The sequence below is a fragment of the Periplaneta americana genome, chromosome 8 (genome assembly GCF_040183065.1).
Source record: "Periplaneta americana isolate PAMFEO1 chromosome 8, P.americana_PAMFEO1_priV1, whole genome shotgun sequence".
Taxonomy (NCBI): domain Eukaryota; kingdom Metazoa; phylum Arthropoda; class Insecta; order Blattodea; family Blattidae; genus Periplaneta; species Periplaneta americana.
In genome coordinates this window covers 155,765,082-155,788,111 of record NC_091124.1, presented here as the reverse complement: position 1 = coordinate 155,788,111, position 23,030 = coordinate 155,765,082, and the positions used below count along the sequence as shown (strand labels likewise).

Here is a 23,030-nt window from a genome sequence, read left to right as displayed (position 1 = left end):
GCTGGCTGCAGGGCGCAATGTTGCAAGATGTCATAATTCATGTATTTTAAAAATGCACGTTTTTCTGGCAAACTATTCAAAATATAGAAAAATGATATTTGACTTTTTTGTTGCTCTTTACTCAAGGAATCACCCACCAGAATGAATGACATTAGTTACCGTTCACTCTGTATATTACACTAATCATACTTCAGATTTATACAAACAATTGTTCTTCCCCTGACACATATCGTCAAGTAAGATGTAGGGTAAGGAAAGGAATTTTTGTGATATGTTTAATATTATGGCTAGTTTTTCTACATTTTGGAAATAATATTATATTTTTCTATTTCTATGGCATTATTGTAAAAAAACATATAACAGAGAGGTATATTTTCTGTTCTTTTAATTTTAATTATTAATAGAAAATAGGATTGAAAATGTGCGTGTTAGGTAGGTAATTTCGTGATAGGGGTACCTAATTTCGTGATAGTGGAAAGGCAATTTCGTGTATGAAAGGAATACATAGTTATTTCATATTAGGCCTACTGTATATTTACATAAATTAACAATAGTGTTTTTAAACACTAAACTATTTGATGACCTCTTATTTATGCAAGCCTATAAATGTATTTCAATGATATAGACTATTTCATCAGTTTTAACAGTTCATAAGATAGTTCATGAAAAAAAAAATCTTCTAGATTACTATCTTTGAAATAAGCCCAATAAAGAACAACAAATGAAACAAAGAATAAAATATGAAATATAAACACATTTATGACCGCTATGTAGAGATAGGCCTATTTTGATTAATTTGAACATTTCAAGGGACTGTTGATGTAAAAATAAGAGATCATCGGAACAACAGTCTCTAAAACATCTTAGGGCTAATAAAAATTAAAAACATTAAACAAAGAACAAAATGTGAAACATAAACACATATTTTACGATTCTTGTGAGTTCTAGGCAGCAAAATTTTTAGGAGTCCTTATTGTGAGATTGTAATAATGATCCGTGGCGCTACAACCTACGAGGGGCCAAGACCGACCAGACGTCTGCTGGCCTCACGGCCACATGCCGAAGTAGAGGTGAACGATCATCCAACCAGAATGGAGGTATCGTGTGGTTAGCACAATGAGCCCCCCAGCCGTTATAGCTGGTTTGCGTAACCGGATTTCGCTACCTATCGTAGCTCCCCAAGTGCATCACGATGCTGGATGGGCACCGGTCCCATACACTGGCCGAAATTTCATGAGAAAATTTCTTCCCCCATAAGGACTCGAACCAGAGCGCATTCCGTAACGCGAGTCCCAGGCAGGATGACTTAGACCACGACGCCACGGCGCGAGACATATTGAGATTATATCTCTGTTTTAAATGAAAGCAACATCATTACCTGGCACTTTCGCTATCTGCATTCAACAAATATTCTCGCCCGACACTCCTGGCCGTCTGGTGTGCCACTTTCAAAATTGGCACTGTCAAGCCAAATCCCAACTCTTGCATTTGTATAATACGAGAGTGGATCGGAAAGTAATGCACAAATTTTTTTCTGCTTTGGTATTGACATTTCACCGAGATATTACTCGTAGTTTGAAGTCTTCAATACAGATTCATTGCATGTGCAGCTCTAGCGAGAGAAGCGTGTGCGTGAGCTACGCAACAAAGATGGCGCGCATGTTACTATCGTCCACTTGTGAAGAGCAGCGAAGTGTTGTGCGATTTTTGTGGGTTAAAGGACATTCTCAGGGACATGTGTGGCTGTACAGGAAAGACTGTATGGACTGTAGCAATATCTCCAGGTGGTGCGCATTCTTCTCAGGCGACCGTGAGAATCTTCGTGATTCGCCACATTCCGGGCGGCCGGTAGCAGCTGCAACCCAGCGTAATGTCACAGACATGAGGTGGAAATTTTGAACGACCGGCGGATGTAACTGCGAACCTTATCTCAGCAGTTCAACATTTCATACATTGTGTTGTACGATATCGTGCATGACACATTGAAATTTTCTAAAGTTAGTGCCCGCTGGGCGCCTAAGAACCTGACAGACGACCACAAGGGCCAGCGATTGATGACATACTTGTACAACTTAAGGTGTTACGCTGCAGAAGGGCAAGACTTTCTGGAAGCAATTGTTACTGGTGGTAAGTCCTGGACGTAGCACTACACGCCCGAAACAAAGCAGGCTTCTATCGAGTGGAAACATGCTGCTTACCCAGTAAAGAAAAAATTCAAAGTGACTCAATCTTCAAAGAAAGTGCTTGTGAGTGTTCTGGGATATACATGGTGTTTTGTTGGTGGACTTTGCTACACACGAGACCACTGTGAATGCTGCAAGCGTATATTCAAACTTTGGTAAAGTTGAATCGTGCCCTTCGTAACAAACGCCGTAACATTAATGCTGACTATGTCAAACTTCTGCATGACAATACCCGCCTCAATGTTGCGGCTTCTGTTCGTGAGAAAATAAACACATTTGGTTGGGAGGCGCTCCTGCATTCACCATACAGTCCAGACCTTGTACCGTCGGACTTTTATCTGTTTGGTCCCAAGAAGAAATTCCTGGCAGACCATCTCTTTGCGATCGATGCAGAAATGCAATCAACTGTCCGCAGATGGCTATACTCCAACCGAACAGACTTTTATGAACAGGGTATACTGAAACTGGTACCGCGATGGGAGAAATGTGTTGAGAAATTTGGCGCATATGTAGAAAAGTAGCTGAAACATGTGAGTTCATTTGGGTATTTTTTTATTTTTGTTTACCTACTGAACGTTTTTCTTTAATTATTGTGCGTTACTTTCCGATCCACCCTCGTATAATTAATATATAGCCGTACTTCCAGATCAGACGTAAGAGCAAAAAGTCTTCGTAATTTAGGAGTCTGATTTCCATTACCATCATTTCTGGTCATGAAATCTTTGAGTGAACTCCATTACACATACATTTTTTTTTCGTAGCTTTATAACTAGATACTTTCTCCTCCCTTACCATTTTGGCGGCTGCAATAAGTTGATTGCACCATATTTCCTGTATTTAATTCTCTCTTTTCCTAAGTTAAATCTAAACTCAAAATAAGGTAGGTAATTTCGTGATTGGCACTAAATTAATAAAAAAAATAGATAGAATTGAAGTACGATTTATGGGTAACAATTATCTTCAAATAAGTTTTTCTGGCAAAGGTACAGAAACCTTGCTATGGGCCGAAATACTGAGGCTAGTTCGGCCGCCATCATTTTCACGAGATGAAAGCTAAGATATCGCATCCATTTCCTAAGCTTTAATTGACGCCATTAACATCAGTAATATAATCTAAATATATGTAGAGTGATCGGGGGGAAGATACTTATTTCTTTGTAGTTTCACATTCTTCCAAGAGAGAACGCGCATGTCTTCGTGATCACTGAGACAGTTGTATGTCTGTGGAGTGGAAGCTAACACAATTTGCGACGTGTTCTTGTTGTGAAAAGAAGAAAAGCAAGAAAACAGTTCATTTTTCTGCTATAAAGCAATTGCAAAGGTATGTTACAATTTTAATACATCGTTGAATTCGTAATAACTGTCAAACATTTGTAATGGATATTGTAGTAAAGGTTCTAAAGTTTGTATTGTTAACAACCAACGAACTTGTTCCGCCATCTTAGCTTGAGTCACAGCATTAGGCATCTTACCCCGATACTTGGGGGAGATGCTCAATTTTTTTCGGGGTAAGATGGCAAATTTTTGCAAGAGTTTTATTTTTTCGTTTTCTTGCAGGGAATGCGTAAACATTAAGTAAGGTCCTCTGATAGAATTCAGGGGATTGGGGACAGTCTTCAACTTGCGATGGAACGTGTTAGAACAGAGGATATGAATTGATTTAGGCCATCGCAACATACGGGATTCGTTACCGTATCCTTAGACGCCGCCTAGAAATAATGATGACAGAAAATGTACTGGATGAAATTCATTGTGTGCAAGAAGTGATTTCACGAGTCTTGCACACGGAAATAAAATATGTGCAATGTCTGTGTTGTTAAGTAGTGATAAACGAGTGATAAAATGTCAATGAGCTTCAGATTGTCATTTTTGTTATATACATGTATCAAACCAAGTTCAGGTAAAAAATATATATATATATATATATATATATATATATATATATATATATATATATATATACAGGGTGTTTCAAAAATACGGGGCATAATTTCAGGTATGTATTTCCCACACGTAGACAATCAAAATAGTTCATTACAACATGTGTCCGGAAATGCTTCATTTCCGAGCTATGGCCTTCACAACATTGAAATTCACTGGAATGTTTTTCTTTCCGCAGGTCGTTGTCATTACAGAAGTTGTTCAAAATGTCCACCTCCTGCTTGAATACAGACCTCACATCGATGTCTCATTGACCTGCGAACACGATCCCAAACTCCAGGAGTGTTCATAATATGTGCGTCCGACAACGTGTTCATAATATGTGCGTCCGTTTCGTCTGCAATATTTGCCGGGCTGATCACGTAACACCATCCCTCGAAATGTTGTCGTGGCTCCGTCTAGAAGATCGTAGGAAAATCCACTATCTTTCCCTTTTCTTTCACATATTGCATTTCTCCACTCCTGTCTATCTTGCGTCTCGTTTTCAAAATTTATCCACCCATCATAACCTAGACACACGATTACAACACTCCTCAATATTATCCATTCCCTCCCACCGAACATCCTCATATTCATCTTCTTTCACTGTGGCTGTTCCTCGACTTTGGAATTCCCTACCGAGTAATGTCAGGGACTGTCAGACATCAAATCAATTTAAGAATAGGCTAACGAGATATTTTTCTAACAATTATTGTCAACAATAATAGCTGTTTCAGGTTTCTCAATGTTTAATGGTTATATATATATATCACAGAGAAAAATATCTAAATTATCTCATTATTATTATTATTATTATTATTATTATTATTATTACTATTATTATTACCATTATTATTATTATTATTATCATTATTATTATAACTATTTCTTACAAGTGTCTATTATTGTCACACTAACATTAGTTATCCAATTTTCATTATTTACTTTCATGTTGTTTTATGATCTAGATATTAATGTAATAACTATGTAAGCAAATGTATTTAATTAGAATTAGAGTCTGGCTGGGCGGAAGAGAAGGCCTACTGGCCTTAGCTCATCCAGATTAAATAAATAAATTATTATTATTGCGCATGTCCTCAGAACATGCCACAATTCGATTCCGAAGGGATTCCAAATCAGGCACCGGAGACGAATAAACCAATGATTTTAAATGGCCCCACAAGTAGAAATCGAGAGGGTTCAGATCAGGTGAGCGTGGAGGCCAAGTAATTGGGCCACCTCTACCTATCCATCGATCAGGAAACCTTCGATCCAAGTACCGGCGAGCCGTACCTACGACTGAAGTGTGCAGGAGCGCCATCATGCAAGAAGTGAATGTGTTGACGATTGATCAGTGGAGTGTCTTCTAAAACATGAGGTATGGTGTTTTCCAGGAAGTTTGTGTACGCCTGCCCTGTAAGTCTGTTTACAAGTACATGGGATCCAACTAATCGATCACCAATGATACCGGCCCACATGTTGAGGGAGAACCGCCATTTAAAATCATTGGTTTATTCGTCTCCGGTGCCTGATTTGGAATCCCTAAGGAATTGAATTGTGGCATGTTCTGAGGACATACGCAATACTCCTGGAGTTTGGGATCGTGTTCGCAGGTCAATGAGACATCGATGTGAGGTCTATATTCAAGCAGGAGGTGGACATTTTGAACATCATCTGTAATGACAACGACCTGCGGAAAGAAAAACTTTCCGGTGAATTTCAATGTTGTGAAGGCCATAACTCGGAAATGAAGCATTTCCGGACACATGTTGTAAGGAACTATTTTGATTGTCTACATGTGGGAAATACATACCTGAAATTATGCCCCGTATTTTTTAAACACCCTGTATATATGTTAATTGTATTTGCCATCTTATCCGACTATTGGGGAAAGATGCCTACAATGCAGGTAAGAAGAAAACCCGTATCTATAAACAAGGTAATTAATGTTTTCTGTTTTGTACCAAAAATATATTTTCAAAATACCTTCCAGACTTTGATATTTCAATATGAAATTCCAAACTAAATGAACAATATCTTAAATTTTCAATCAAAGAAAAATTCAGGCATCTTCCCCCGATCCACTCTACAGTTAGACGAACTCAAGTACTACAGTATAGTACAAGTATGGACTTCTTAATTTATATGTGCACAGTAATCACTGCAACACTACCAACAGTTCAAAAACTGCCGAAATTCTTAAGAAAATAAGCAGCGCACAATACATCTTTCTGTCATGGCCAGCACAAACAAACTAAGATGGAATCAATCGTGTTTTGCCATCCGTGAAAAAATAGGTCTACAGTATTACTAGCAGATGCCTACAACTATTTTCTACAGTAGGCATGTTCTTGAAAGCTTTTGCAAAAATTATCATGAATAAACCTATATCACGAAAATACCTTTCCTTACCCTTCTGCCTGATAATAGATGTAGACCTACACCTACATATCAGCCAGAACCTCAATCAGACATGCGATTAGCTATAATTATCATAAATTAATTTGAGTTAAATGTATTACATCACAATTTCTTGATATTCTAATTGAACAAATTGCGTCGTATGGTTATAAATGTTTTAAATTATTGTTATTGTTTTTAGAGATACTTAATTAGAAGTGCTTCAATCAGCGAAAGGAAGTATGATATTATAGGCCAGCCATCTTCTACCGGTGTGCCGCGGCACAATAGTTTGCAGCGAGTGATCCATTGGTGTGTCGTGGGAAGATAAAAATAGTGAAGGTTATGATAGCAAAAACTGGAAAAACAAAAGTGAAAACAGTAATAAAAGAAAAGTAAATCTACAAGTGTCAACTTTCAGCGAACGAGGCACAAATCAACATTCAGTAAACACAGTGTAGGTTTGCGAGTAGCAGAGAAGAGAATGACAGAGGCACAGCTAAGGTTGTCAGATCAGTAAAGTTAGGATAGCGTACCAGCCTTAAAAATATCGTTTTTTACATGTATTTATGAAATAAAAATATATTGTACATTAAATACTTCGGCAAAAGATGTAACAGTCTTGTATGTTTCACATAACAAATTAAGAAAATATGCATAATTCCTTAATGGTGTCACCTAATATTGCATTACAATCATTTTATTACATTTTACATTTATATCATAATCTTCAAATAGAAATATAAAAAAATTTTTAGTTCTATTTGTGAATAATGTGCGGTTTGTTTCGGTGCTTCTCAACCTTTTTTGCGCCAAGCGTCCTTTCACTATTCATTCCACTACAATTCTCCTCTATCTCGACTCAAAAATAATGCTTATACGGAGTAAAATTGAAAATATGTTTTTTCAATCGGTCATTTAACGACGCTGTATCAACTACTAGGTTATTTAGCGTCGATGTGTTTGGTGGTAGCGAGATGATATTTGGCGAGATGAGGCAGAGGATTCGCCATGTTACCTTGCATTCACTTTACTGTTGGGGAAAACCTCGGAAAAAAACCAAATAGGTAATCAGCCCAAGCGGGAATCGAACCCGCGCCCGAACGCAACTTCAGACTGGCAGGCAATCGCCTTAACCGACTGAGCCACGCCGGTGGCTGAAAATATGTTATTTTATATATTAATGCACATACACATACTATATTTGATTTATTTTTATTCCCTCTTAAGACCCTAAAAATTCCTCCCTGATTAGTAACCACTGATTTAGATCATACGGGTGTGCCGCGGGATTCTAAGTACAGTGGACTCTCCTAAGTTCGACAAAACAGAATTGAAAGTTCAGTCCAATAAGGGTAATGGGCGTGTTAGGTGAAATGAATACAAATTCTTATTGGTTATGCGTCAACGTATACAGTACTGTAGTTGCATTTTCTGCCCGCACCGAGACTTGTGTATGCACTTCTAGTACCACAGTGGGTTTCGACAGTTCCGTCTCACAAACGGCACAATTCTCAAATAGAAAAAGAAGAGTTCATTAATTTAAAATCAGTGATCAATATGGATGTCCTAATTAATAAAATATTATGCTTTCTTTAAAAAAGTATCACTACAAGACACAGAACCAATTTCCATTCAAATGGCAAACCCATTTCTTAGTACCCGTATAGGGGCATGTCTAATTCTCCTACGTAAGCAGTCGAACTATAGGATGTCGAACTTGTGTTCTGTCGAACCTAAGAGCTTCCACTGTACAACTTTACTGTGCCACATGTTGAAAAGGGTTGAAAATAGCTGTTATATGGGACAAAACGTATTATGAAGTAGTATAATATTCAATGAAGTATAATCAGTGAGGGAAGTGGGAAAAAACCAGAGGCGCTATGCTACCCCAAGATTTTTTCCTGGCTTACCTCAATTTGAAAAAAGTCGTACATCTCCCTTACAACATACACGTACATGATATTTACAATAAATTGTTTCGTTTAGTCAGTGACGTAAATCTTTGAAGCTTACGATTATTTTGCAAAGTTCTTTGACACTTATCATTTGAAATACTGTTAAAGCTTCAGAGTGCCTTACTTAATTTATTAATAAAAAGTGCAACAACAAAAATTATCTTACAAAATTATGCTGAAGCAGAAATTTACGTCCTGAGTTGAGGTTCAAACAATGCCAATACTACTTTTATGGCAAATCGCTAACAGTGTTGCAAAATTTATTTACTTTCTATAGTGATAATGATTAAAACTTTATTTCTATCGCTAAAGAATGCTTCAAATAGTACTGTATTTAACCCTATATAAATAATAGATAAGTAACGATATTTGTCACTGACAAATATTTTAAAAGAATAAGATTTGATGACACAGTCACTAAATTGGCAACAATGACCACCACAAGTTACAGACCACAGCCTTCTATACTTGAAATGCTACCGTTCTTAAGCGTTCCAGTGGTTGACATATCAAATAAACATGTCTAAATACACGTTGAATACAGTTCGAGAAGACTGTGGTTTAGATTTACGACGCAAACAGATTGTTTGCTGTGAAGAAATGTATAAACAGATTTTTACGGATCATATTTGTCATTAATTATATGTTTTCTGTCCATAGAAACCAGTCTCACTTCCCTCACTAAGTACAATATACTGTATACGGTTTGTATGAAGTATTTCAATGGTTTCATTATTACGACAGTTTACTTTTGCAGATATGTCGAAGGAGCATTATATTTACAAAACATAACGTGCATTAATTTTAATTTTCAGATTTTGTTTGTTTCCATTGTTTCACTATTGTTGCTGCGGAAAATTAAATACATAAACAGCAATTGAAGCTATTCCTGAGTGAATTTTATGTATGTATGTATGTATGTATGTATGTATGTATGTATATATATATATTAAAATTCATGCTAGAAAATAATGCTTTGACTCTTTAAATGCGAATTGACTCTACTGTACAAACAAGATTCAGAACTATGAACTGTCGTCATTGTGAAAGCTTGTAAAACAATTTCTAGATTATCAGAAAGATTTTCTTCTAAATGGTGTTAATTCTCTAGAACTGAGCCAATTAAAAATATAGGAGAAAAATGGCGGTCATATTTGAACGTGTTTAATCAGTTTATAGCCTTTTCTTTTGTAAATAAATCTGACTACTTTTCTAAAAATTTACTTTTTAACAATGTTAGAGCCATGTCGAAACTTTCCTGGCCTTTGACTAATATTGTATAGTATTATGAAAAAATTGAATGGCCTGAATATTTCACGGAGAAAGTATTGCTGCCAATAGCGAAAGAAAATAATGCTAAGTAATGTAATGATTTCAAGACTACCAGCCTCATGTCGCATTCGGCGAAAATTCTCCTACGAATACTAAATCAATGTTGGAAGAACAATAGTTTTCCTTCAGGAAGGGAAAAGATACGAGAGATGCAATTGGATTGTTGTGAACAATCGGTGAAAGATCCTAGACAAAATAAATAAGTATTATGTAATATGTGTGGACCTGAACGAGACTTTTGACACAATGGATTGGAGTAAACATATGGAGATCCTGAAGGAAATTGGTGTGGATTGGAAAGATAGGAGGCTGTTCAGTAATTTTTATAAGAAACAACGAGTCAAAGTCAGGATCGGAGAAGACATGTCTGCAAGTAGTAGAATGGAGAGAGGAATACTACAACGATGCCTTCTATCACTAACCTATTCAACATCTACTTGGAGGATTTAGTGAAGCATTGTTTTCAGAACATGGGAAGAAGAATAAGGTGTTTAAGATTTGCTGATTATATACATTCGAATTCGAAGTCAGACATAGAACATGTTGACAGCTTCAAATACTTGAGGTGCATTTCAAGTGCTAACATGAGCTGCTGTCAGGAAAACAAAAAGAGAATAGCAATGACAAAGGAGGTTGCAATAGAAAAAAGAGTGTCTTCTGCAGATCTGTGGACAAGAACTAAGGAAGAGACTAATGAAGCGCTTTATATGGAGTGTGGCACTGTATGCTGCAGATATAAAGAGGAACGACTAGAAGCATTTGAGATGTGGGGATATAGAGAAGAATGGAGACAGAATAAGAAGTGAAGTTGTTTCAGAAAGATAAATGCTGAAACTGTTCAGGAAGAGAAAAAGAATTTGGCTGGGTCATTGACTAACAATAAACTGCGGACTGAAGAGTGGAATGGAAGAAATGGTGAAAGAGGGAAAATTTCGGTTCAGAAGAAGGTATCAGGTTATATACAACATTAAGAAGGCTAAGAGGAAGGCGGCAAATATGGTAGATTGGATAATGCTGGGTTTGCAGTGAAATGAATGAAGTATCGTTTAAAATTTCATCACGCCATTAAATAAAGTATTAATAAGTAACCAGCAGAAGGGGAAAACAAAGTAGAGATTAAAAGTTTAAGTTGATAAGAAGGAACAAAAGAACAACAGGAAGAGCTAAATAAGAAATACTATACCACTGCTTACCCAAAACTCCAAGTCGGTAGTTGATAGTTACTAACACGACATCTTTATCTAAGACGTATTCAGGGTTGTACATAGTACTGATCCCCGATCCGTAGTAGAAGGCACCTCCATGTAGATACAGTAACACTGGGAAAGACTGGACGCTGGGAAAAGTGGTCTGTAGACAAGAAATTAACATTATGTTGTGTTCAATGAATCTCAGATTCGAATTATTATAATTCTTAGCGACAAACTTCTCATTACCTGTGGAGTGTAAACGTTGAGGTACAAGCAGTCTTCCTGTCCAGCTATCTGTCCTGTATTCTGCATACACATGGGACCATCTACAGTTGCATTCCATTCCTTAATCCAGAAATCTACAGGTTGAGGTGCCTGCGAAATAACATCTGTTCAAAATATAAACAAACATTTATAAAAATCAGAACAATATGAACTAGAGTAATTAAGTTTTTAATGTTTACAAGATATGCTTATTAGGCTGCACTAATGAGAGTTCTTTTATAACAGACACAGCTACGAGGAGGGACCCAAAAATAACCGAAATGTTTTTTTCTTTTGTATTTTTATTGAACTCTGCGTACAACGAATTGTTGCTGATATTGCAAAAGAAATTTGAAGCAGGTGGATCTGTAAGTTCCGAACTGCAAATTTTAATATCACGTCGAAGTCTTCGCACATGGGCAAGAAATGAAGCATTGACATAATTTTAAGCAGGCGACTATATTATATATTCTGTGTCCTGTTGGGGTAGAGAATAGATTAAAGCACGCTTGACTTTCGTTACTAAATGCACTTGCTTCTAACTTGAATAATTATTTACTTATCACAAATACTTTGAATAAAACTTTTTTATAGTTCTATAGAAAAGCTACACCAAAGAAGTCACAAAATGGTGTCGGTTTTGATAAATATAAGAAAGCAGTGATGTGGCGCCAATGGATATCAAAGTGCTTATAACTGTAAATTTATGAGTTCAATATTAGGCCTACAATTGATTAAATGTTGTTTTCTTCAGTATAAAGGAAACAAATTTTCTATTTACAATGAATCAATGAGAGAAAACTTGTTCCCTTCAGTAACCATTATTTAGATACATATCTGAAGTTTGTCTAATGTAACGTGTAGCTAGTCGGCTATGTATGCAATGGAGGGGAAAAGAAACTGGTCACCGTACCCCATTATCTCCTGGCCTAGTTGCCTTATAAATGGTGCCTTCTTGGTAACACTTGTGAGGTTCAGACCTGCCCTCGGACAGTTGACTAAATAATAATCTACAATATCTCCTTTTTGTCTTTTATAGCCAGAATAAGTACTGCACATACTGTCTCGTCCTACTTGTGACCAAAACATACGTTTATGATATTGTAAAATATCAGCCGAGTATTTTCATGGCTTATTAATACCGTATAATACCTACCTATTATGAAAGATGTTTATTAATATAAATTATGCGTACTATACTGCATTATGATACTTAATTTTTTCTGTATTTTCTTTCCCCTTCCCATTTCTTTCTCTGTGTGATTTGTGCTCTAAACCATCCGCAATCTTACATAAACAGTAAACACTTACGTAATATCGATTAACGTGTTATACAAATCGAAGGAGATTCAGTCGATATGTGACGAGAAAGAGTTGTGACGTAATAAAATAATGATGAAGTTAATACTGTTTAACACTGGTATAGTAAAACGCTAGCTATGGCCTATAGCGTTTATTGGTAAGAAAAATATACATGGCTTGCACGTCTTGTTCTGTGTGAAATTATACCATTGCTTAACACATCTATAAGCAAATTTTATTAGCAAGACTCTAAAAGTTTAAATTATAAACGATACTGTACTTATGGAGTTACTGCAAGTTCAAAATAATGAAGAAAATATCTAATGTGTTATAGTGTTGAATCTACTGTAGGAGTACTTGCAAACACTTTTTAAAAATAAGTCAACATAAGTTTCCTTCAGTTGTTACTCTGGTTGTGTAATCGAAAAATGTCAGTTTCATGTATGATTAAGTGCTCCTGGTATTCTGTCTAGCCTGCAACACAACCGTTTGAAAATCGAATATTCGGCCGGATGCTCAACCTAGCTGGTTGTATCTCTCACCGTTCGAATCTAAACCGGTTCTAAACTCCAATCTGCAGCTCCCTAGCTTGGATCTTGTTTGCGCTGCTGTTGATTTTCTATAGCCTACATTATTCAAAACTAGACCTCTAAGACTGTTCAACATGCATTCTAGTGATCAAGATTGGTACTACTGTGAACTTTTCTATAATTTAAATTATTTGTTCATTTATTTATTTGATGTATTTTTTGTTTTGTTTTTTTTAAACGGTGAGAGAGAAAATATAAATGCTCCTGTTTCTTTTATGACTCCTATTAATTAACATTAGGTTCATGAATGCATTACACCAAGACTTTATCATTATTTATTATGACATTCTGACTGAAAATGGAAAGAAAGAAAGATTTTATTCTCAACACAAATATCTTTCGTGGCAGAAATTATGGTGTCTGTCTTAGAAAATTCATTCAATAAAAAGTTAAAAAAAAAGAGCCACGATTCAATATTTAGTCCATCTTCCTTACATCTCGATCACATCTTGCAGTCCGGTGGGCATGGAATCGACTAGTGTTTTCAAATAGCGACTGTTCTCAGCCACGGCATCCCAGGCATCCTGGACGAGCTTCCACAAATTATCAGGACGTCTTGGAGGGGAAGTGGTCCAATTTTTCCGCATATGATTCTTTACTTGGGTGCACATATTCTCCAAAGGGTTCAAGCTTGGAGAGCGACGAGGCCAATCTATCAGTTTGATATCCTATCTCCTCGCAAACCAGTCTCGAATCAATTGAGGTGTGTGGACTGGAAGATCATTCTGGTGAAATTGAAAAATTTCAGCAGAACATAACTACCTAGCATAAAGAATTATATAGAGTTTCAGCAACCCTTGATATGTCTGCTGGTTCAGTTTCCCGCGATGGATTGTGCCCACTTCACGACGAGAAATTCACTCCCAACATAACACAGATACTCTACCACTGCGGGCACGAATGGCAGCGTATCTGTGGTCGAATTGGACGATATAGAAGAGTTAGTCCTTCCTTTGTAGTAGAAAAGAGGACTTCATCAGAAAAGATTAACCTTTTCCAATCCCGATCACCATTTCCCACTGCAAAGACTAAACATTCTTCTATTTGCTCCTCTTTGTGAACGTCTCTAGGATTGGCACGTGGAGATCTCAAATTGGTGGCCCTTAAGCGGTTTCTCACGGTCTGGTCGTGGCAAGGGAAATTAACTGCCTTCAAAGTAGCAGCGGTATGAAAGGGATTCCTTTCAACCTCTACCACTAATCTGGCATCCTGTTGTCGTGTTTAAATTTTTCTTCTACCACTCTACCATCTCCGAGCTGTCCTTTCTGAAACGTGGAAACGTCTACCTGCCTCCGATGCCGAAAAATCAAGGTGAATCACAGCCCATATTACACTTTCTTTCATTCCTGCACCTCTCTGTAGAGCCATGCCAGTCAAAGTCGCAGGCAGAAATGGCGTCTTAGTTTCCTCGCAGAGTCTTAGCCTCTATCTAGGTCTTAAAATATTGGCAAAGTACTCACTATGATAAAAATATGCATTCTTCAATTATAAAGTAATAATATAAGTACATGTTAGAGTCTTATTAATAACTATGTCATTTGCGGACATAAATTTCACAGAGTTAAAAAATATAGTTCATAATCTCGAACTCAGAGCCGTAATTTGTTTTCGAACTGCATTCACACTAGAGTACTGCATAACCGGTTACGAAAGATAGAAAAGACAGATTGCTACTGAACGCCTGACGCTATAGACAGTATGCGAAGCCCTTCCGTCTCGCAGAGTAGTCTAATGTTCGGTTTAACCAATGTCCGAGTCTCACTCGGTTACACGGTTCTGGTTCATGAAAAACAGATAATATTGAGCCATTCAGGAGTTCCAAGGATCGTTGCAAGGACGCGATTATCATAGTGTACTTTCAAATGATATTTCCTCCTCTCTCCTCATTGATTGAAGCACGCATCATGAAACTACAATCATTAAACTTGAGAGTGCTTTATTTTTGTTAATAACTTGTTATCTCCAAAACAACGATTTGTTAGAGAAATAATAATACATCCACTTAGAATAATTAAAAGGCATAGGCTATATTAAGAACTACTCTTTCAGAGATAACCTATGTATTGTGAGTTTGAAGTATGAACGTTACAATAGTAAGTGTGTACATATTTGCTCTTCTATTTTCTAAGTAATTGTAATTTATTTCATTCTTATATCTCTTCACACGTCATATTTCATCTATGCATTACGCTTATTTCCTTTGTTGTTAACGGCGTTCATTAGTTGATTTATATATTAGTTATGAAGATAAATGTACCAAAGTGTCCAATCAATTATAACCCTATTTCCTAACTTACTTACTTATGGCTTTTAAGAAACCCGCGGGTTCATTGCTGCCCTCACATAAGCCCGCCATTGGTCCCTATCCTGTGCAAGATTAGTCCAGTCTCTATTATCATATCCCACTTCCCTCAAATCCATTTTAATATTATCCTCTCATACACGTCTCGGCCTCCTCAAAGACTTATTCCCTCCGGCCTCCCAACTAAGACTCCATATGCATTTTTGGATTCGGCCATACGTGCTACATGCCCTGCCCATCTCAAACTTCTGGATTTAATGTTCCTAGTTATATCAGGTGAAGAATATAGTACGTGCATCTGCGTTGTGTGACTTTCTCCATTCTCCTGTAACTTCATCCCTCATCCCCAAATATTTTCCTAAGAATTTCAAGCTAACCCTTTTTTAATTAGGAAAAGTAAATTCCTTCAATTGTTACTCCATTTGTGTAGTTAGAAAATGTGAGCAGAGTTCCTGTATGGTGAAATTCGCTTGGTATTCTGCCCTCTATATCTGTGGTTCTGTCTAGCCAGGCGCACCCGCTTCAAGGTCGGATATTCGAACGAATGTCCAACCTCGCCGGTTGATCTGCAACCGGTCGAATATAAACCGGTTGTAAGCACTGTTCTACAGCACTCTGATCCACATAGTACGTTCTTAATCATTGCCAAAGTTAGGATTTTTAGAGGACCATTTTGGCCTTTTTGTATAAAGGAAATAGCCTTTTTTATGTTTCTAACCAAGAGCACACTATCCTTTATTAGTTTATAAATTTTACACAAAAATAACGTAGGAAACATGGCAACGTCCATTTTTCCTATCTGAACTGACTAATATGATATGACGACATAGGTATGTCACCCCTCAGAGTTTGTCGCAGAGGTTTTGAATCACTCTGTAGTTACAATTACTACTGATGCTGCATCTGCTATTATAACTACTAATGTTATTGTCATAAATGTAACCTTTTAAATAATTAAATATTCAGAATAGTCCACGCCTGTGGAGTAACTGTTAGCGCGTCTGGCCGCGAAACCAGGTGGCCTGGGTTCGATTCCCGGTCGGGGCAAGTTACTTGGTTGAGGTTTTTTCTGGGGTTTTCCCTCAACCAAATATGAGCAAATGCTGGATAACTTTCGGTGCTGGACTCCGGACTCATTTCACCGGCATTATCACCTTCATCTCATTCAGAAACTAAATAACCTAAGATGTTGATAAAGCGTCAAAAAATAGCCTACTAAAATAAAAAAAATACATCAGTGCCAAGTAAATGCCGTACCTCAGTCGGAAGAACGTCGGAATTTTGATATCAACGTCTCAGGCTCAAATCCTCGTTACTCCTTTTCATTTTATTGTGTTATAGGTTAGTACATCGTCCCCAACCTGTGGTTCGCAAACCCCCAAGGAGTTCCGTAATGGCGAGTTTCGAGGTTAGGCCTATTATTGTTTCCTTCATTTCTGCGGCAATGTCGTAATAATAATAATAATAATAATAATAATAATAATAATAATAATAATAATAATAATAATATTTATTATTATTATTATATTATTATTATTACTTTAAAATTAAATTAACCCTATAATGCCCCTTGTTACATATGTGTAACATCGGCAATTTATCACATTATTTCCACTATAGATTAATATTTACGGCGAATGCCTGATTTACAGTTATGTAACAACGTTAGGAATGCATTTGATTTCGCTACAATAGAAATTTTGTCTGCCAGCTTCTTTGTGTTCTAACAATACTAACAACAGTACCGCGACCCGACTAAGGAACGGTTACATAGCGGTCAGGCCTTTGATTTTAGATGTTAATGTGGAATGTCAACAAATTTATATTTTTAATTTTGTATTTTCAACAATAGCCTACTTCTTATTTTCTTGTGGCAAATGCAGTAAGTTGTCAGTTATGTATCAGAATCGTTTCCGTTCACATTAAAATGGGTAACTGGTTGAAAAGTGTAAATTTGAAAGGGAAACAAGGTTTAACAAAATCGTAAGTTAGTGTTGTGTCAATAGTTCATTCAACTTCTAGTGATGTGTATCAATCCGACAAAAGTGAACCCTGTGTAAAGAAAAGAAAGTACGATGATAATTACATTAGATTTGGATTTTCATATGTAGGTGACAAGGATTGTCCAAAATTACAGTGTGTTGTTTGTGGCGACATTCTTGCTAACAGTAGTCTGAAACCTTCTCTACTTAAACGCCATTTAGTAACTAAACACCCCACCCACGTAAACAAATCTGCTGATTTTTTTCACGAAAAGCTAACGTGTGGAAAAATGATTTAACTACTTTTGTATCCGCTGCAAACAGTAACAATGCGTCTTATCGCGTTAGCTACAGAACTGCTAAAACTGCAAAACCTCATTCAATATCTGAAGATTTAGTGCGGATATGTATAAATGATGTAGTACAGTGCATGCTTGGAGAATCTTTCACAAAAAAAATCGATATGCTATCATTGTCCGACAATACGATCAACCGCCGGATTAAAGACGTGGCAAATTCAACTTGACGAATCGACTGATATTGCCAATTTAGCCATTTTGTTAGTTTTCGTCCGTTATATTAATGGGGAGTCTGTAGAAGAGGAGCTACTATTCTGCAAGCCCTTAAAAGAGACAAATACAGGAGGAGATATATTTAAGTTAACTGACGAATACTTTCGCGAAAATTCAATAGACTGGACTCGCTGTGTAGGCCCTAGGCATTTGTTCAGATGGTGCGAAATCTATGACAGGGTGTTATGCTGGGTTTGTTGCTAAAGTGAAATCGGTAGCGCCGAACGCTTCTTAGACACATCGTTGCATTCATAGACAGGCTCTTGTTTCTAAACGCATGCCCGATGAGTTCAAATGTGTGCTGGACGATGCAGTGAAAATAATTAATTTTATTAAGGCTCGCCCTACAAATTCCCGCATCTTTGCAGTGCTTTGTGAGGAAATGGGAAGCATTTATAAGTGTTTATTGTCTCACACTGAAGTTAGGTGGCTATCTCGAGGTAGAACTATTTCCAGACTGTATGAGCTTAAAGACGAAGTTTACGTTTTTCTCACCAGCTATGCCTTTCACCGAGCAAAGTGCATGGAAATGGAATCTGGCTTCTGACTTTAGCTTATTTGGTACATATTTTCTAAAAAATTAACAGTTTAAACTTATCTCTCCAGGGGTCAAATATAAACGTTTATATTGTGCAAAACCGTATCGAATCATTCATTAAAAAATTTAATTTTTTCTGAAACGTGTTTCAATAGCAACCAAATCGAGTGCTTTGATACCCTTCACGACTTCCTGGTGAAAAATCATCTTTCTTTGGACGAAAATGTCAAGAACATGGTTAAAGAACATTTGAATGGACCTGAAAAATCCTTCAGAGAATATTTCCCTGCTATGTCCAAGAATAACAATTGGATTCGCAATCCCTTCGAAGAGTCAACAATTTTAGAATCCACATCAAGCGTAGATGAAAAAGATCTGTTTCTTGAAATTTCCACTGATTTTCAGTTACAGAAAAGTTATAAATCTTTGCCATTAATTGATTTTTGGTTGAGTTTTATAGGAGTTCCCAGTGTTAGCGAATAAAAACGTAACAATTTTATTACCCTTTTCATCCACATATTTGTGCGAATAGTCGTTTTCTTCATATGCCTATTTAAAAAATAAATACAGAAATAGACTTTGTGCTCAAAGTGATTTGAGACTTTATTTAACTTCTGTGGTTCCTCACTTCAAAGCTCTGTGCTATGGGAAGTAGGCGCAAACTTCTCACTGAATTCCAGGGAAGAGGTGAGTAATTACAATGAAAACTTGTATTTATTATTGCAAGTAGGCCTACACGTTGTGTAACTTTTAAGCCGTAACTAGAGTAACTATAGGTTTTAACCGTTAAGGGTTAAGTTAATTTAAGGTTATTAAACCTTTTGCTTGGAATAAAATTTTATGCATGTCTACTGTATGTATATTTAAAAGTCAATGGTTGACCCAACTCAGATCGTTGTGGAACGGGTTCGCGAGTCGAAAATGGCTGGGAACCGCTGGGGTAGTATAATGTAATAATTTAAGAAGAAAATTCTAACACTGGTATTATGCAGCTTATTGTCCCAAACCTAACAGTAAATTTATATTATTTATATCGCTAAAAACGATAACAAAATATAAATGATAACTTGAATATTATTTATATCGCTAAAGAACGATAACATAATATAAATTATAACTTGAACTCCTGCTTAAACACCATAGTTTCGAAACTGCTTCAAGTGCAAGTGCAAGCGCAATGATCGTGTAACATCAACGTAATCCGAAGTGGACTTGGAATATATTCGCTGTTCACGAGTGCGGTCATTTCTCTTTTGACAGCTGAAGGCCTACATCAATTTTAGAGTGTCATTTAAAATATATGCAACAATCACAAGTAAAATAGAATTATTATACTTAAGTGAAGACAATTGATTAAATAAGTAATCTTTCACTTGATACTTATTAAATACAGACTATTTTAATAATACTATTACCAAGATATTGATATTATTCTAAAGAGAATCCGGTACCACATTTAAATGTTTAATGCTTCTGTAGGATTTCTATGGACTTTAAAAATAGTAACAACGGATAGATTGCATTTCTCAGATTATCAGGTTCCGGGGGGGGGACTAAAAGGTGAATCTTAGGGTAGGTTATAGTTTCTTGCTTGATAATTTTCTTACTTGCATGATAATCCATTAAGGGATAAATGTTTCCTTTCGGATCTACTAGAGTGGGAATAAATAAGAAATAAATTAGCTGTAAATTACATTTTAGATTCACCGCTTCACGATTCACCCATTTTAAATGTCACGCTTATATTATGATACTTAAATTTTAAAGCATGTATTCAATTGTTTATACATTTAATTTTGTTTCACATCTTTTGTTTTCTACAGTCGCATCGTCTGGCAATCTGGATTGTTGTTATTGTTGATTAGATCTGAAGAAAATAAAACTACAAAGACTGTCTATTGAGCATTTAATGTAATAGTTGATTCGACTGACAATAACAATCCAGGCTCTCAGGGACGATAGAGAACAAAATGAATATATGAAGAATCGAGAATGATATTGTCCTAAGCCACAAAGACAACATTTTACAGGAGAGCATATTTGAATTTTATAGTCCAATGCTATTAGGTACGGTATCATAATTTCTTCGCGTATACATAAGTCATTTGTTGAGTAATTTTTTATAATAATTTGCTATTAAGTAGCTTCCCTATACGTGTAAGAAATTAACTGTCACAAAAAAATGAGTTAGACATGTGGCTTTGGACTATCTCATTTTCACCCGGTAAAATATATAGACAAACACTCTTTCAAAATTAAATATCATAATATACGGGTGCCATTTGAATTTTTAAAAAGAAGGGTGAGGTGGTAAAATTTAAAATGCAATTATCACTGGTTTCACACGTCACTCTTAATCTAAATTGACGTGTTTTTTTTTTGTTTAAATTAAATTCAATAGAAATAAATATTTATTTAGACTTGGAACTTTTGAAATCAAAGTCTGGTACGGTACTTTAAATTGTGAATATCTTATAACTTTATATAAGTGTTAAAAAAATTAATAATAAGAATTGAACTTCGAAGTGATATGGAACTATATTAAAAGTGTAGACGATGTTTTTTTCTAAAATACTGTATGTTTTAATGTGAATTGTTACAATTTACTGTCATATTATTTTGTTAAAGTGTCATATAACTACAGATGCGTTAAAATTATAAGCAGGCTAGGTAATGAAATTGAAATGCTTTAATTAATTATATTATATTATTGCTACATTATTCTATAAATTAGTAAGTAGTATTGTCATTAATAAAGTCTTGAATCTTCCATGTAACTTTGTAAGTGTGAGGAAAATGACTTAGAAGAAACGACTTTAGAAGTGATGTGGAACAATAATATGAAGTGCAGACAATGCATTTTTTTTTTTTTTTTTTTTTTTTTTTTTTTTTATTGCAAAAGGAGAGAAGTCATGTTGTGAGTTCCGTGTTATAGATTTATTGTATATGAAAAGAACCTTGTCCCTGATACAGAGACGCGTACAAATATTATTTTTCGCCCGCGTTAAATTTCGACTCAATAATTAAATAATAGATTTCGAAGCGACGTTAAATAAAACTCTGCTACTACTACTACTACTACTACTACTACTACTATTACTACTACTACTACTACTACTACTACTACTACTACTACTACTAGTACTACTACTACTACTACTAGTACTACTACTACTACTACTATTACTACTGCATAAGTTTTAATCATTCATTCATTCATCCATTCATTCAATCAGTTCTTTATTTTTTTCTGGCGGAGTTAAGGCATATGTAGACTCATAATTCCATTCTTCAACTTCTGCATTTCCCCTAAATGAATTACGACATTTATATTATGTTATGATAGATGTATGTAGCAGACCTTGAATCGAAGTGGTCCTATCGGAGGTGCAGCATACGGTATTCCCCTGAATGAGCAGAAATTTCGTCCATTCCTCGACGTCATCTGGGAGCCTTGCACGGATCCCTGCTGCTTGGAGACGAAGCATTGCCCCTGCGCCTCGTAGACAAGCAGAGCAGCGAGAAAGCAGAACCACGGCTGAAGCATCATGCTACTGTATATCTGTGACAATACGTACAGCACACAGAGTGCACCTTATATAAGATAGTAATCGCCACCACAATCACAAAATCATCTCGTAGGCCATATGATTGTGAGTCCAAGTGGCGACAACTTTATTGGACGCTGGATGAGTGGCGATTTTTAGTGGGTTATTTTACGACGCTTTATCAATTGCTAAGGTTATCTAGCATCTGAATGAGATGAAGGTGATAATGCCAGCGAAATGAGTCCAGGGTTCAACGCCGAAAGTTACCCAGCATTTGCTCTTAATGGGTTGAAGGAAAACGCCAGAAAAACCTCAACCATGTAACTTGTCGGAACCAGGATTTGAACCCACGAACGCTCGTTTCACGGTCAGGTATACTAATCGTTACTCCACAGCGGTGGACCATGAGGTGATATTGCTGCTAGTACATCAATTGAATGTTATGAGTATGACAAATAAAATTAATAAATTCATAAATATGATTACTGGACCTTGGACATGTATGCGAAGTGTGTACACAACATGCGAAATATGCACTGAAATATGCGAAATATTCGACTATAAGTACATAAGTGAGACGTGCAGTCCCAAAACCCTCTCGATTCGAGCAAATTTTTCAGGAAATGAGAAATTTATACTGCTTTTGTTTTTATTCGGGAGATGATTTGATAATTAGAGGATATTGGAAAAGTGACTATTTTTTAGATTAACTTTTTCTCGTGGGTCAATAGGATAATGCATCCATCCTTACTGTTACGAGATAGAAATCATTTCATTGAAAAAGTGTATTTAGAGGGGTTTGGAACTGTACGCCTCAATTAATACAATTGAATAACTAGGTTCGAAAATACATTAGCTAAGTCTAACAAGCCAAATTTTACAGGAGAGACAAAAAACATCATGACTGCATTCTTTTTCATGACAAATTAATGGCTTGAATGCGTTTTAC

General features: G+C 36.1%; 1 protein-coding gene across 1 annotated transcript in view; it reads right to left on the bottom strand.

Moving 5' to 3' along the window:
* Window positions 1-22,117, bottom strand: part of LOC138705175 (juvenile hormone esterase-like) — a 64,838-nt gene extending 42,721 nt beyond the window's left edge. Inside the window, exons 1-3 of the mRNA XM_069833880.1 lie at window positions 21,895-22,117; window positions 11,230-11,358; window positions 10,987-11,143 (exon numbers count right to left, since the gene is read on the bottom strand). Coding sequence (XP_069689981.1) covers window positions 10,987-11,143; window positions 11,230-11,358; window positions 21,895-22,083 — 475 coding nt within the window. The 5' untranslated portion in view covers window positions 22,084-22,117. The remainder of the gene's footprint in view (window positions 1-10,986; window positions 11,144-11,229; window positions 11,359-21,894) is intronic.
* Window positions 22,118-23,030: the final 913 nt, after the last annotated feature.